The 15,804-nt window shown below is 38.9% G+C and overlaps 2 protein-coding genes across 16 annotated transcripts in view; both read left to right on the top strand.

Moving 5' to 3' along the window:
* The window catches only part of LOC128875101 (neurobeachin-like), a 191,682-nt gene extending 188,624 nt beyond the window's left edge, over positions 1–3,058 (top strand). Inside the window, exon 2 of the mRNA XM_054120451.1 lies at positions 1,785–3,058. Coding sequence (XP_053976426.1) covers positions 1,785–1,850 — 66 coding nt within the window. The 3' untranslated portion in view covers positions 1,851–3,058. The remainder of the gene's footprint in view (positions 1–1,784) is intronic.
* LOC128875095 (neurobeachin) overlaps positions 1–15,804 on the top strand; it is a 242,142-nt gene that overhangs the window by 24,880 nt on the left and 201,458 nt on the right. The gene's annotated exons all lie outside the window — the stretch shown is intronic.

Raw genomic sequence — 15,804 nt, 5'->3', positions numbered from 1 at the left:
ACGGCATTATTGCTTCATCGAATGAAATAATGTATTTACTGATCGTAACGATGATCACTCTGCACGATGGGAATTTAATATTCCATCGCTGGGGTTCTTACGAATCGATATTTCAAGCTAATTGCTACGAAAATGAGTTTGGGTATTGGCATTACGATAATTTGACATGGTTCGATTGTAATATTTATTCTCTCAGGAATTCCGATGTTCATGCGTAACGTTTATTGTAGTAAAAAGTAGAGATGATCAAACCGGGTCGAAATTATTTGACTGCCCAAAATATAAATTCACTCTTCTAGCGAAAACCATAATAACGAAATATTCATCGTTCGCTTTCGCACATCCAAACTAGCAAATTAAGAATTAAAATTTCTATTGCAGCAATACGTTCGATACGGCCACTTAAATAATTCCTTTTCGGAACAAGCGGTAATTCGTTGGCGAGTAACGCGGTGGCCATCTTAAATAAGGGAATTGAATTTCTGGGTGGTAGAGCCATTCCATTTAGTCGTTTAAGTTCGCATAGCAAACTCTACGGCTCGATTTCATTCATGCGGAAGCAGCCAGGTCGTGGAGCGCGCTCGTGGCCACAAAAAGCTCGGGCCTTCGAGCCTGTAAAAACTTCTAAGCACGTGCTTGTGGAACAGTTACGAAAATCCCGCGGCAAGGAATTTATACGACTCATTCCTCGAACTTATGCATCAAAGAACGTTGCTCCTGGACCATCGTACTGGCGGAGTAAAACTCGGGATCCGCTGCACTGCATAATTCGCTCGTAAAAATGGGAGAGAGGCAATGCTTGTGCCCGCTTTATGGCTGTCGGAGTGATAATTCTAAAGCTCGACTGGCGATTCTCTTGCCCCAAAATGGTATCCCACTTTAGCCCTCTTTTTTCCACCCCGTCCCTTGGTAGCAACTAATGTTATTGCGCCCGACGTCTGCCATCTGGGTGGTAATATCGTCGGGCAGAATTTGGTTAAACATGCACTCGACGTTTACATGACATTAGAAGCATTGGGCTAGTAATGAATATTTCATGCTTGTTAAATAAAAACGGAATGCCCGAAAAGGATTCAAGCGTACTATTTTAAATCAAATGTTTTGGATCTTTGGGAAAAATAATGTTTATCTACGTAGATGAATTTTAAAAAAAGAGACATAAAGAAAAGTACAATAATGCTCATATACAGTAAGGAATAAGATACGAACATAAACTTTATATATAAGTAATCTAAATTAAAAAATATCAATGAACAAGCTTGCTTTCTTTTAAACTGATTTACACTGTACTATTTTTATTACCATCGTGAAGTAACCAGATAGGAAAAAGGAACTCGTCTGTTTGTCTATAAACAAAAATATACCGAGGATGTGGTCTGTTAAGAATTCGAAACCACGATTATCCTCACTTATATTCTTTCTGTCCTCTTCGTCGTGTATTTCTCCCACGTGGACCCACGGTTCAATGAAAGACATTTCTGATTCCACTCGCACATGGTCTCAACATGAGGTAAAGAAATTGAAAACAATGAGTGTTATCTCCACGTATGTAACAAAGAAAGGGATTCTGATGGGCTATGGGAAATTGTCAGGGTGTTACCTTGGGCTAGTAAATGATCGAACAGAAAGAGAATCTTCGTGTTTGTGTTACGAAAGCTTGACACGTACTGTACATACCCTACAGTGATTGTTACGTTCGTTGCCAAGTTGACTTTATACAGCTTTTCCTTACTATTTCTGTAGAGTTTTCATACTTCATATCTGTGTTTATTTTGATGTTTCAGGTACGTATAAACGAGGGAGAACGGATGGGTTCGGCAGATGCTGTGCACGCGACACGAATGTGGTGAGACGCCGCCGAAGCGCGTAGCAAAAGCTCGGCAAACACTCTGTAAACGAACGTAGAATGCAAATAAATCGTTTACCATATTACTCTATTTCTCTCTGTCACTCTGTGCTTTCGCAGAACGGGACGCGTGCCCAGATCGTGCCCCGCAATCGATGATCGACGTCCACTGCTTTCGATGCCAATTATTTGTTCGGTCGATACGCATTAGAACAATTGGTCCGTCGAATTATTTTAATTGGTCGAACTCAACGAATCGAATTTCGTTTGTAAGAGGATGCTGAGGTCGTCTAGTCCAGTGCTTCTCATAGCGATGCGCTTAGGAGAAGTTGAAGTTTTACTCTTGATAAGATACTAACGATTGTGACTCTTCGACACAACATTTTATGATTCGATTTAACTCATTCATATTCAAAAACATGTTTGATATGGCTACTTTAATCTAAAGTTTAAACAAATGAATTTTTACCTTTTGAATGGTTACCATTGATGGAGGAAACTTTTGTTTACACAAGTAGATGGAATAATATAACATTCTGAGCAGTAACAGTGTGGCTATTCATATTTTAGCCACTTTGCCCAGCTCTGGTTGGGAAGCACTGGTCTAGTCATACATCATCCCTCGTTAACAAGTGAATTAGGTAATCTAACTAACGCCCAGTCCCATCGATTGCGGCGAACACTGCCGTTTTGCATGAAAAAAATAGAAATGAATGAATTTCAATGAAAAAAAAAATGCCAAGTATCTACTCAATTGTTGTAAGCGTTGAAGTAAATATAATACTGTATGTAGTTGTTGCATGAATCAGAGGATATAATGAAGTACCGAACTGTTACGAAAACCAGAGGATAAGACATCTAAATTTATCCGAATATACTTAATTGTTGTAACGATCAACACATTCTATGATGAAATATTCTATCGCGTAACGATCATGTTAATGAGATGAATAAAATGAAGTTCAATGTACGTACACTTGGAGTTCAAATCATTTCATCGAAGCCTTTGTTCTTCGACGCGTGTTCGATCATATTCGTGGTTTTATCACTGATTTTGTGAACGTACGAATATACGTGTATAGACGTGCACAGAGGAAAAGAATTTCTGACAACTGAATCGAATTTGCTTCTATAATAAAAAGAAATGGAAACCTAAAAGCAATATAGGAAAAAGTTCTGCTAGTTCTAACTTTCACTTCCAAAGCTCGAAGCTTCTAATTGAAAGATTTCAATTAATTTTAGAGTCGTAAAGATTAAGCACGAAATTCCAGCCAATTTCAAAGTCCGAACTACCGTGGAGGTCTTCCAGAGGAATTCTAACTCGAAAAGTAATCCTACATCAAGCCGAACATTCTAATTTGTACCCACAAGACGCTCGTAAAGGGCTGCAGAGATAGGGACCCAGGAATGCCAATGATAATATTGCTGGGCGGTTCTCGAGAGTTTGCTGAGACATTGCACGCGTCCTTGATTTGGGAAATTGGTCCGCAATGCCACAGTTCCTGCTCGAAATGGACCGTCTGTGTAGATTTGCGACATATACCTTAAATAGATTGGTGAACAGACCTCAATAGACAGACTTCAATTAGACATTTTTCTACAAATTTCGAGCACCAACGAAAATCTAAGAAATTTAAACTTGAATGTGAAGTTATTCAGTATTAAATCTAATTTATGATATTTATGTATATTGAGTCACTGTTATCAGAATTTGAAACAATTTGGGTATCCTAGAACTAAAAATTTTCGGTCCACGTAATATCCACTGCTGCGAAGTCACAGTATTCTAAACAAGTAGAATATACTGTGCGCTAGGTAAGTTCAATTATTCTCGTTACACGAATACATCCCAAGGAAGCTTTATACACTTCCTCGCCACTTTCGTTCCATTCGTTAACGCCATGCTGCGCAGTTCCAGCAACTTGATGCAAATATTTACAAGGCACTTCGTACACGTACTTGTTCCTCTTGTTTATTCTTAGCTGAATATTCCTTCGTGCGAAAAGACAAGGTCGACGAGATTCCTACGATTCGAGAAACTGTTTTCTTGCGAAAATTTCTCAGTGGTCGTTGAGAGTGATTAATTTTTTATTATTCTTTCTGGGCATGTCTAACGAAATTAATATTATATGTACTTCGTTGAGGAAGAATACTTTATTATAATAATATCAATAAGAAAGTGTCAATGTGATTAAGTATTGTATTTAGTACAGGAAATTATCATGAAAGTAGTACACATTCTGGATCTAAGATCCCTTGAAAATTGATTAATTAATTTGTAAGAAAGCTCAACTTTTTTAATGATTAACAACCACTAGGGATTCAAGGATTCGGTTTGTTCCTCCCTAAGCAAAGCAATACACTCGCTTCGACAAAAGGTGACCGTTGGAAATTGCCCAGTTGTTTGTGATCTTCGAGGGCCAGTGTGGCTCGTACAACAATTTAACCATCTCTCGAGAACACTACAAGGGGATGAGCCTCCCATATTCCCGGTCGAGTTTATCCGATCCGGATGGCACAAAAGACGCGCGGGGCGTTTAGGTGAAGCGGAACGTCGGAGGGAGCAGAAAATAGCAAAATGTTCGGACCTCCCCCGTGGAGCCCTTCGCGTAGCCTGGATAAATAGAGCGAAAGGTGGAAGGGCGCGGGAAAATCAAGTGGAAAACAGAGTCTCGAACCCGAAGGAACGTGGTCGACCTGGGGATGGCAAAAACTAAGAGACGGAGACGGAGGGGGAGGGACGACAGATTTGATGGTTCTGGAATGGACCATTACTCCGCTTCTGTCCGGAGAACTGATCCCTAGGACCCCGCGGTCGTATCGATATTGATTATCTATCGTTTTTTCGTACCTCCTCGCCGACTTCCGACCATGTTTCGAACCTTTTCCCCATCACGAACCAACGGGAGACGTAAATCAGGACCAAAGTGGCTCCTTGAACACCCCTTTTTTAAAAGGAAGATTTATACTTGATGGCGAAGCTTAAAATTTCTGTTATTTAAGTGGAAGAACTTTTGTTAGGAGTCGTTTCGTTTTGAAGTTTAAAATTTGATTTCCTACAGACTTGAGTGCGGTGTCTGACCAAGCACGTCTCATATCCCTTGCAGAGCTGATCTTCCTTTAAACTATCTAAATTGTGTAACATACAAAATCTAGTATTAACGAAAATATTAGACTTGAGTGCGGTGTCTGGCCAAGCACGTCTCATATCCCTTACAGACCTAATTTTCTTTTAGATTATCGAAAATGTTTGATATACGAAATCCATTCATTTGTCACTAACGATCCATGACATCGATTTAGGACTTCATAAGTTGATCCAGTATTAACAAAAATTTTAAGCGGATGAAGTATACTACCATGCAAAAATGTGAAACCATTCGCGTGGCGAATCTGAATGGGAATTACACGTGTTTTTTCAAACCATTTCTATTGACCTAGTGTGGAAAAGCACGTCTGGTTATTTGCTTTCGAATATGAGCCTGGTTTACCGTTTTGGAAAATCCTGCACCGAACGATCAATTATTTCCATACAACGAGTACATTCTACTTCATGTTTTGAATGTAACACAATACTTCGAGGTTCGTAGTATCGCTGATAAATGGCGAGTTTTTGGGTAAATGTAAGTCGAGTGCGTGGGATTAAAGCTTCGTATGACGTGGCCGATTTCCAAAGAAATTGACTCCGAAACTTTCATAGACTTTTTAATTGACTTTGAAGCATCCATGGAGCAATTAAAAAATGACTGTACATAATATGAGGAATAAATGTTTCGTATGTTCATCATGCGGTGTTTACGACGGGTTCTAGCTTCACGATAACTGCAAGGACGTTAAATTTTTAGCACGACGTAGGTCGCCACGAAATCACGTAACCAGTGCGCCAGCTGCGTTTAATGGGGCACGCTTCGAAAGTTCCTGATCGTTTGATCTCCCCGACGTCCTCCCGTTCCGCTCCAGAGCGGATACCTATAGCGTCTTATTCGTGCGCTCGATGGATGGTCGTAGTAAATTCTTTATCCAGCCAGCGGCGTCGCGACGCTTCGCTGCTCGTCGAGGGTATCGCTGCAATCGAAGTGTCTTCCTGCTAGCGAACTTCTGTTTAGCTGTGGATTAAACGCTCGAGTCTTTTACAGAATTGCTCGTTGGAACGCGAGAAAACGGAGGAGATCTATCGAGGAACTCTCTTTCTCCCGAATTATCCAATCACTTTGCGTAGTTGAATTACCGTTAGTTCCGTTAGTATTGTAGTTTCCGTTGGTTTAGAGGTAAATTCTAACACTGTGCTTCAACAATGTGGTCCTAATAGCTACTGTCACAAATGCTTGGGCCAAGATGACACTGTAACTCTGAAGTTAGCTGGGTTAACAGCTCACCTTCTGCTTAGCTTTACTATTTTATTTAAAGTTTTTCATTCATAACTACGATAGTTTTCCATTATTTATTTCAAACAACTTCGTATAAATAATCAAATGAAGGACAATATTTCCATTAAACTATTATTATTTGTGTATGATTATGTTTGGTTAATAAAAATGTAAAATTAAAAAACAAATCTTATAATTTAACAAACTGCAAAGAGTTTTTTGTGGCCATTCCATAACTCAGAAATCTAAGAAAAATGATCGTGGAGTTGACTGTCTGCATATAGCCAAATTGCTTGGAGTGCAGACGATTAAATATCGCAACTCACATTCATTCGAATCTGATTTCTTTGAATCTGTATCTATCATCTTTTTTCAGTCTTCACAATAAGGAATCAGTTCATTACTTGAGAATTAAACATGTATGACTTCTAATTTGACCGTTCTCGATAGCCAAAGTCCTCTAAAAAATAGGTGTGAACTTGGTCGGGCCACACTCATAACTCGCCATGCGTCGTTAGAAAGTTTTCAGTGTCCTTTCGTCGCGTCATGTTATAAATTCAGCCCCGCTTGAAGTTCCAACAATACGTCTATAAGAAACCGGTCGAGTGAAGTTCGATCGATGAGACCATCTCCAAGATTCGTAATTGCACAGCTTGGCGGAAAGTTCCCTGACCTGCTTATCAAGGATGCACGGTACTCGGATAAGTAGGAAAGATTAGGATTTAGTGTCTGGTTATAGTTCGCCCAGGCCGCGCTTCACTTTCTGCAGCAATGAAGGTAAGATTATAAGTCCATAATGGAAAAACTTTCCTCTTAAAGCACGAGACCCTTCGATTCTGCGGTGAACGCTGGGCGATTTTGTTCTTTATTTAGCCTCGCGATGAATGAAAGGTAACGGACGCGCGGTCCCACGGAAGATAACGTTTTCGCTGACCGACGCCCTGGGATTAAATGATAAATCCTTTCAAGTCGTGGATTGAATTTATTTCCTGCCGTTGGCAACTTCGATAGAGGTTGAGGTTTGGTTTGGAAATGCGTTCAGCTGAACTTTAAGTCGTTTCTCGTATTTAACCCTTTGTGCTCGAGACGTGACTCTCGGTCACCGCTAGATTTGACGCAGTAAATCGACCAACAATAATGTTTGTTTGACTTTCATTTCTTTGGAACTCGAAGTGTCGATAAAATGATTGTCGGCGAGGTAAAGGTGACCCGATTAAGCTTAGCATTCGTGGCAATGAAACAGAGCTGTAAAGTAATAATTACTTTTGTATGCATTACAATTTCGAATAAATTTCGAAGTCGCCTCGAAGGGCGACTCAGAAGCGACAGTCTTTGTTTATCTTAGATTTCGTTGAATCTCGAACTGATCGTAGCAATATTCGTTCATAAATAGGTTCCTAAACTGGTACACTTTGAAGTAATAATATATTTTATTTCCACGACTTTTCAATCCTGGTAGAAAGAGGTTTAGTCGTCGAAATTGTTCGCTCTCTGTAATGAAACTGTCGTCAAGTACAAAGGGTTAATTTATTTCTTAACTTGCACATTTCATTTTCATTTCTGGATATTCGATTTTTTTTTACACTTTTGTTATTTGATATTTAATTAGTGCTTAAGTGGAACTGCATTACATCAAAGATGCGATTAAAAAAACCAGAAATTAAACAAATGGACTCTGGTGGTCTCAGTACCCGATGTTTTATCTTGTTTCGAGTGAAAACGGTGATCATTGCAAGCAATTAATCTTCTATCCGACTTTAATCATCTGCTCGAATGGATCGCGTTGCATAAAATAGGAGAACACACAATTTTTTGTGTAACTGCAGCACCTGTACATTCACTATTAATCACGTAGCTCGCGCGCCGAGAATAATCCCTGCAAAACGAGAAAATACGGGCCTGACATTGACAGGGAAGTTACCGAACAGAACGGGGCTAAACGTTTGTCGATCAAATATCGTTTTCCTAGTTAAACTCAGATTACCATTACGCTGGACCAGATGTTTTTAAAGAAGCTTTCCGCGAGCTCCATCGAAACACGTTTAACGCTCTGCCGATATCTCATTAAGGAGTACAAACAACTAATAGACGTTTATTTTTAAACTATATTTACGAGAGCAGAGAGACAGAAAACGTATTTCAATTTAAATACGAAATTAAATTGCTTTCTTTTACGTTGTGGGTATGATTCATAATATATTTTTATAAAATGCACATTAACTTTGAAATTAACTTAAAAAACTTATAAAATACACATAAGTTTTGAAAGTCGTCGTTATCAGTTTTAGATTGTTTTAAATAGAATCAGTTTACGACTTTCAACGCGTAATTCGATTTAACCGGCATTCCGTGGAGAAGAAATGGTCGTTTTTATTGCTTTGGGTAAAATTGGACAGGGCACTATCAACTACGAGCACGCAGTCACTTCGGTTCGGATATTAATATTCATTAACCGTAGCGAGGTAGAGGGTGGCTTCCTGTTCTAACGATCCCTCCAATTAAAAACAGGTTCATCGGGTTTCGTCCTGTTTTTGCAAATCTGGCCGTTACGTCGCGGAAAAGCGCCCTTCAGAGCAGCAATAATAAAGAGTTTATACGATCTGGATGGATCGTTCAGTGTTTCTCGTTACGAATGACTGTACCTTCTTCGAGTGCGTTGTTTGTTGCTTTCGAAGGACAATTGTAGGAGTCGTCGAACAAAGTATCAGCCAAGAGAGGAAGAATTCTCCAAGGAAAATGAAATATAATAGTGCTTGAGATGTTTCAAAGGAGTTTACAGCAGAGTCCTTAAGACCTTAAGTTCTTAACTTTGGTAAACGTTGTTGCAAATGAATTTCAAATACATTTGTAATACACACAAATTTTTCATGGAATAATTAGTAACTTTTAAGTAACTTTTTAGTATGGATTTTATTGCACAATTCATCTAATCGGTTCCACCGGAGTAGATAATAGCGTTCCTTATTAAAATTGAAATTTTAAACTCGCGAATACAGGAGCCCCCATCGTCCACAATTCTTTAAACTCGTAGAAATCCCTGCAATTTATAATTCGGATTTTTAATTCTCTCTTCCACTCGCAGAATTTTCCGCGGAAATCACTGCGAATGGAATAATCACGGGATTTTCGAGGTTCCAGCGAACGATTTCGTAACACGCGATGGAAGAGGGTGCGTGCGGCAAATTGAAACGAGCTTCTCGGCGAGATAAATCACGCGGAAGAATTTGCCCGTGAAGTGGATATCTCTGATCGGAATTTATATCGAGTACGCTCCCTCCACCTGAACGCCGCCATACTCGAAATCGGCGCAGAATATTTTCCGTGCAAACGAACACGGACGATTCTCGTATTTGCACTGCCAACTTCGAGTAATAGGCGATCACAGTGATTGCATAGAGTCCCACGGGGTGGAATTATTTACCTTTAATGTGGGATTCCTATTAGGCAGGTGATTAATTGAGTAATTGGACAGGATCTGTAATTTAGTTGGAGCAATATGCGTAAAACGTATCTGGACGAATGTCTACGTTTCCTATCCTTCTAAAATGATAATAAGCTTATATATAGTTCAATTCCCTCCTCATTTTCACTCTAGTATAATTTGTACAAATTAGAAACAGTTAGAATAATTATTTCTTACAAAATAAATCAGGTTACATCAGATGTTCGAACTGCGATCCATCTTCTACGACACAGAGCTCCGTTCTTTGTATTAGAGTTTTCGTTGTTCTTTACATTTTTACGTAAGAAACATTTTTTCAGATTTAAAAATATGCGAACGTGTAGCGCATCAAGAACTGATAAACATTGGTCTAAAATATTTTTTAATTGCACTACCGGAAATACCTAAAAAATTGTGGCATAACTTAACGGATAGATCTTGTATACTCGTTGTGATTCAAATCTGTGACCACATAGCACTAAACCGTTCTCGTTTAATCTTTAAGAAATTAATTTTCCGAACGAGAAAAACTTTGAATCCAGCCTGGATAATAGAATGATATACAGAACAAACGTATTTCCCTCAAATACGTTAAACTCGAGTGCGCTTGAACCGTCAGCGAATTCGTTTGGAGCGATATATTCGAGTATCGGAGGCTCGCAAAACGAAATCGCCACTAAAACGGTATTAGACGACGACGAAAGCTGCAGTCGTAGTTTTTCGTCGGACGAATGCTACGAAATGCAAACACTTTTTCGCAACAACAAAACTGTAACGGCGCAGTTTCGCGAAGAAAGTTCGTAAAACAGACGACAAAGCTAAGTGCACGTTGAACTTAGGATGACGCAGAGTGTCGCAGCGCAGTGCAGCATGCTGCAAACTGCACACTGCACATTGGAATGCAGTTTCAGCTTCATTTCTTGTCCTAACCAAGTTGTACTGCTCATCGGTACTGATCTGTTGGAGCAATGTTATAAAATAGCGTAACGCAATAATTGTTTTGTAACTATTGGTTTTGGTATTTATGGTTTTTATTTATTTTGTCATTTAGAATTGCATTCTATATCGGTCATCAATGGTTCAGCCTTCCCGTTGAGCTGTTCACAATCAATCCTGCAAACGGACATTGTATTTTTTATTTTTTTATTCTTCTATTGAAAATTCTCTACCCCGTTTTATTATTGGTGTAGATACCGATAAAACGATAACAATTCATTTGAAATATATTTGTCAAAATAACCAACGCGCAGGGAATTCACATTGGCTTGCGAATTCAATGGAAATCAAATTTTCATTTTATAGAAATCAATTCGCGCGAGAGAATTTGATGGATCACGTGGGCCCAGACCGTGTGACAAGATTAAATTCTATGTCTAAAATTATTCCATACAAATTCATCGTTATTTTGTTATTTGGTTATTTCATATCTTTAATTTCAACTCTATATTTCACATTACACTTAAAAATTGTATTTATTCATTCTCTTTTATGTATTGTATCAAAAATGTCTTAATTCCAATGAATATCGTATTTGCAGACCGTATATCTCAATCTCTAATCTCGACGTCTCAGGTATTGGTTTTGACCCTAGTCAGGAGATACATTTATTCCTTGCGAGGATACTTATCTCTTGAGAAGGGTCGAAACCAATAGCCGAAACGTCGAGATTAGAGATTGGGAATCAAAGTTCAATCTCAATATAACAGTATTGCCGGATACGAGCAATAAAGTACCGTCGAAGTATTATAGTACATGTACTATAACGTGTTTTGTCGCAAATACAATACACGGTTGAACAAAAAATTCTTTTCTCTTAGATAAACAAGAAAATAAGCATAACAAGAAAAGTCCAAAACATCATCAACTATCTGAAGGACACTAAACTCTACAATAATACATAGTACCACTAATCAAACAGAAATCCAATTAAATCCGTTGCCAATTATCAACCAGTAGATGCGACGAAAAATAAAATCATATAAAAAAAAGTCAGCGGCCTTTAGCAATAAAAATTGAAACTGTCGTGTTTAAAAAACCATACGTATGAAAGGGTTAATAGAAAAAGATCATTCAACTCATTCATTTTCTCCCTAGTTTGGAAAAACAGTGGGCCAGCATAACTCGCTCGGGGTTTTATGCCCCCAGCGTGTCGCGAATCCGCTTTGAGCGTGTTTCGCCTCGCGTAACACCGTTCCATTGCGATTCGAGGAAACCGGATGTGACACGGGTTGACGTGTGATGTTAGCTCGCTCGGTCGAAAGGGCTGCGAGTGGAAAAAAGCGTTTCGCGACCCCGTTTCGTATGCGCGACCCTTTCTCTATCCAGGTATTGCGAAATGTGCCTCGAATTACACGGATGGTACGCGCTTCTGACGTTCCTCATCACTCTGGGTCTCGCCTGCGCAGTAAAACTCGAACCACTCGGAAACGAGAGTGAGAACTGCCGAGCCTGTTTGAACTGTGTTTTGACTGTGCTCGTGCAAAAAAATTCTCATTGTTAAGCTTCTGCATGGGGCTGTGCGGAATCGATTCGACGACATAGAGATGGCCTCCGTACAACGTGGATGCTGGGCTTCATAGAAACGCCATGTTATACGAAATTTGCATAGAAAACGCAGGGTTACGTTTCGACGATGTTTCTTCCCAAATTATATGAACAATAGTTTTATTTCTAGTAGAGAGGAAGTTAACCCATTCACTGCCAGCAAACATAAAGTTCTGCCTTGGGCGCCAAGATTTAATACAGATGTGTAATCTAGGTTATTTTGATGATAAAAAATGATATTAAATTTGTTGTTTTCAAAAGAAAATTTACGATCTTCTTTTGCAATAATTCGTGACTCAAAAGGGTATAAACTTATCGCTCGAGTAATTGCAATCAATTTGAACTACAAGACATCTCGTAGTTGGCAGTGAATGGGTTTAAAAAACATGTAAACGTGTAATAATTTACTTAATTTTTCAAGTCTGGAATGTTCCAAGATTTTTGTTAATCTACATAATTTAGTCACAGGTTTTTACCTAATGTATACGTCATTTTTTAATTTTTGCTAACCACAACTATTTTTAAATGACTCATTAACACTGTTAATAGCGTAGTTGTGTTAAAAAATCAGCTCACTGTCCGAGTCATTTAACAAAGTTACTGAAGAGTTTGTCTGTGGTTTGACTACAGTCATTCCGTATCTACTAGCGCGGAGTCTAAAGCTCCTCCACTGCGTGGCTGACCCTAAACGGACGCGATCACTGATCCGCTTACGTACGGACTTATACTAAAACTTAAAGTAGTAAAGCTCGACATTTTCACATTCTCATGCACACCGCATCCTGGAATTCAGAATATACGTCATCAAGTACATCCCACGGTAGACAGACGATTCACTTTATTTTCTCATTAAAAATTTCATGGTAGAAGGTAACAAAGGATTAATCATTTTTATTTCTGTGAAGTCCTTATTACTGAACTTTGTGATTGCATTCTGCAACCAACGAGTTCATGATTTCTGCTTTATTATTTTCTTAATTCAAAACGATATTCAATTTACAAAAGTAATTCATCGTAATTTAATTCATCTTTATATTTAAACCTTTGTACTTCATATGGATCTCTTTTTAATAGATTAAAAATTACTATACATATTTTATTGCAAATGAACAATGACGTGTGTTTAGTAAAGCATGAAATGACATGCACTTTCCATAATTGCACAAGGATATTTAATTAATAGTTTCATTGAATAAACAAGAATCTTAAAATTGAGACTTCTTTGGGAGTGTCCAGGTGTATATAAACCCCTTAAGTATAAAATCTTCTTTTACGAACGGAAGAAATAACTATAATTCCGTCTCGGTGCTGCGAAGCTCAACGCGGAAGGGAAGGTGTCCAGTCGTAAGTTAAAAAGCAGATGTGCCGACGGTGGCATTTTCCACGGGCGCGCGACGTAATATTAAAAGTCTTGCCCGTCTAAAAGTTTTTTGCACAAAAGCACGCGAGATACGAGAAGCGTAAGACTCTCGTCTTGTAGATTCTTCTTCCAGTCGTTGCCAGTGTAAAGTGCAGATACGCTGGTTTGCGTTTCTCCGTCCGGGCGCTTTCACCGATGAAAAGCGCAGCCTTCTCTTTTCAAGTCCACCTAAAAACTTCATTTTTGTTTTTGCAGTAATTTATCTCCCGATACGAAGCCCCCAGCTTTATGATAAATAAAAGTAAACCGAGCGGGTATCTATCAAAACATCAATGAACTCGTCTTATACAAACACAGCCCGAACCACCACGAGAAATGTAATTTACAGTATCGTCCTCGTTTTTAATAACATTTTTACCAAGGCTTCATTTACGTCAACGTCGTTTTAGAGGATAAAATTTCAAAGTAACCTGCTTGTATGTAAATCGAGCATAAAACAGATCCGCAAGATCCGCCTCCGCAGCCTTAATTAAAAATATAAAGACTAATTTACGAACTGGTTTGCGCAGATTAAACGTCACTTGGTACACCAAATCTAAACGTTGCAAATTATTAAAGTAAATTAATTGGTCCTTGTTCAGTTGAAATAAATGGTAAAGTATGCACGCATTGATAAATCAATTAAGAAACTATTCGCATGTTTTGTCCCAATTTTGCGTGTAAAGTAATTTTCTAAGCAGGTTACTCGTTTCGATATTAAAATTCTCCATTCCGTTATTAAATTACGTCGAACGTGGTCCGCGATTAAATCGATAATTAAGCGCGGGAAGTTGAAACTTTCTGCTACGAGTTTTAGCATAGTAGAAGACAATTTCAACGCTGGCGATGAATTCGCGCCGTTGGAGAACGTTGCAGCCGAGTTAACAGCATGATTAACCGGCGCACTATAATGAATTTCAATTTCTAGCGCACATTAGGCGGAACAGAGAGGTTACGTGTTGACTCGACGTTAAAGCGGTACGGTTATCGATTAGAATCTCGTACCAATTTCTCTTCAGGTAGACACTCGGGCGTGAATATCGGATTTCCGATGACTACAAAGCCATTACCGTCGAAAACAACCTCCCATCTTCGTGTTTTATCCCCTCAATAATTGCGCGTAATTCCTGAATCATAATACAATTTCGATAGTATACGAATATGACAATGTGTATTTCGTTAATCCTTTAATGGATGTGCTTTATCGAATAAAATAATTGCAGAAATAAACGTTCAAGATATGCACATTTTTCCTCAAGAAACATTTGTTTGGCCTTTCGTAGTATGCAAGGTATCCTCTCGAGAGGTTACGCTGCCTAACTTTTAAAAACAGTGATGTAAATGAAACCGTGAACGAGGAACGAAGTTAGCCAAGCGGTCAGAATCGACGAACTCCATCGGGAAACGTGGCAGGATAAGTCAACCATCGGATCTGCCAATAGAAGCTGGCCGAGTGGCTGAGCGATTCGTCTCGACTGAACATTCCCTGGATCCTCCACTGTGAATATACAATGCTGTTATGCTGATACTTGTAGAAATTAAGCTTGTTTATGTACGTTTACTTGATTTATAGAAAATTATACTCTTTCATACTGGAAAAGATAAGGCGCATTCGAAATCGTACGAAAACAGGTTGATTTATTTTAAAGATCAAAAGATGCTCGAAACTTTTGAACGTCAGTGTATCGTACACAGAGATACATGTTCGGTTTTTTTATTCTCATGCGAGAAGGAGTTGAACAGTTTCCGATGCAGCCACAAGCTGCTGCCAACGGACGAACCGAAGGCAACAGAGTCCGTGCAATCGCCTTTTCCCTCCCCCACGTCTCGGAATAATACTTTTCTCTCGTTCTCGAGACGACGATATACAAGGTGGGCCATCAGCTTTTCTCATCTGAAACACCTGCTGAGCTGAATAAAAGTTCGCCAAATAAAAAGGTTTTAGGCTCGAGGAGTGGAAAGGCTTTCTTCTTGCGGTTCTTCCAAATTACAAGGCCGCCGAAAAGCCTATGTTTTCCCACACGCTTGCACAAGCTGAAAGTTCTTCTCCCAAAATTAAATGTTACCGCGATCTTACTTTCCATGCGCTTCCTTTAACATTATTACTTAAAATATTTCTCATTGCTGAATCCTCGCTCTATCACTTATCAAACTGTTCGTTGTCATTGAAGACCACATACATCTCGATATTAACGGAAAAAAATAC

The sequence above is a fragment of the Hylaeus volcanicus genome, chromosome 4 (genome assembly GCF_026283585.1).
Source record: "Hylaeus volcanicus isolate JK05 chromosome 4, UHH_iyHylVolc1.0_haploid, whole genome shotgun sequence".
Classification (NCBI taxonomy): domain Eukaryota; kingdom Metazoa; phylum Arthropoda; class Insecta; order Hymenoptera; family Colletidae; genus Hylaeus; species Hylaeus volcanicus.
This window is presented reverse-complemented; position numbering and strand designations above follow the sequence as displayed.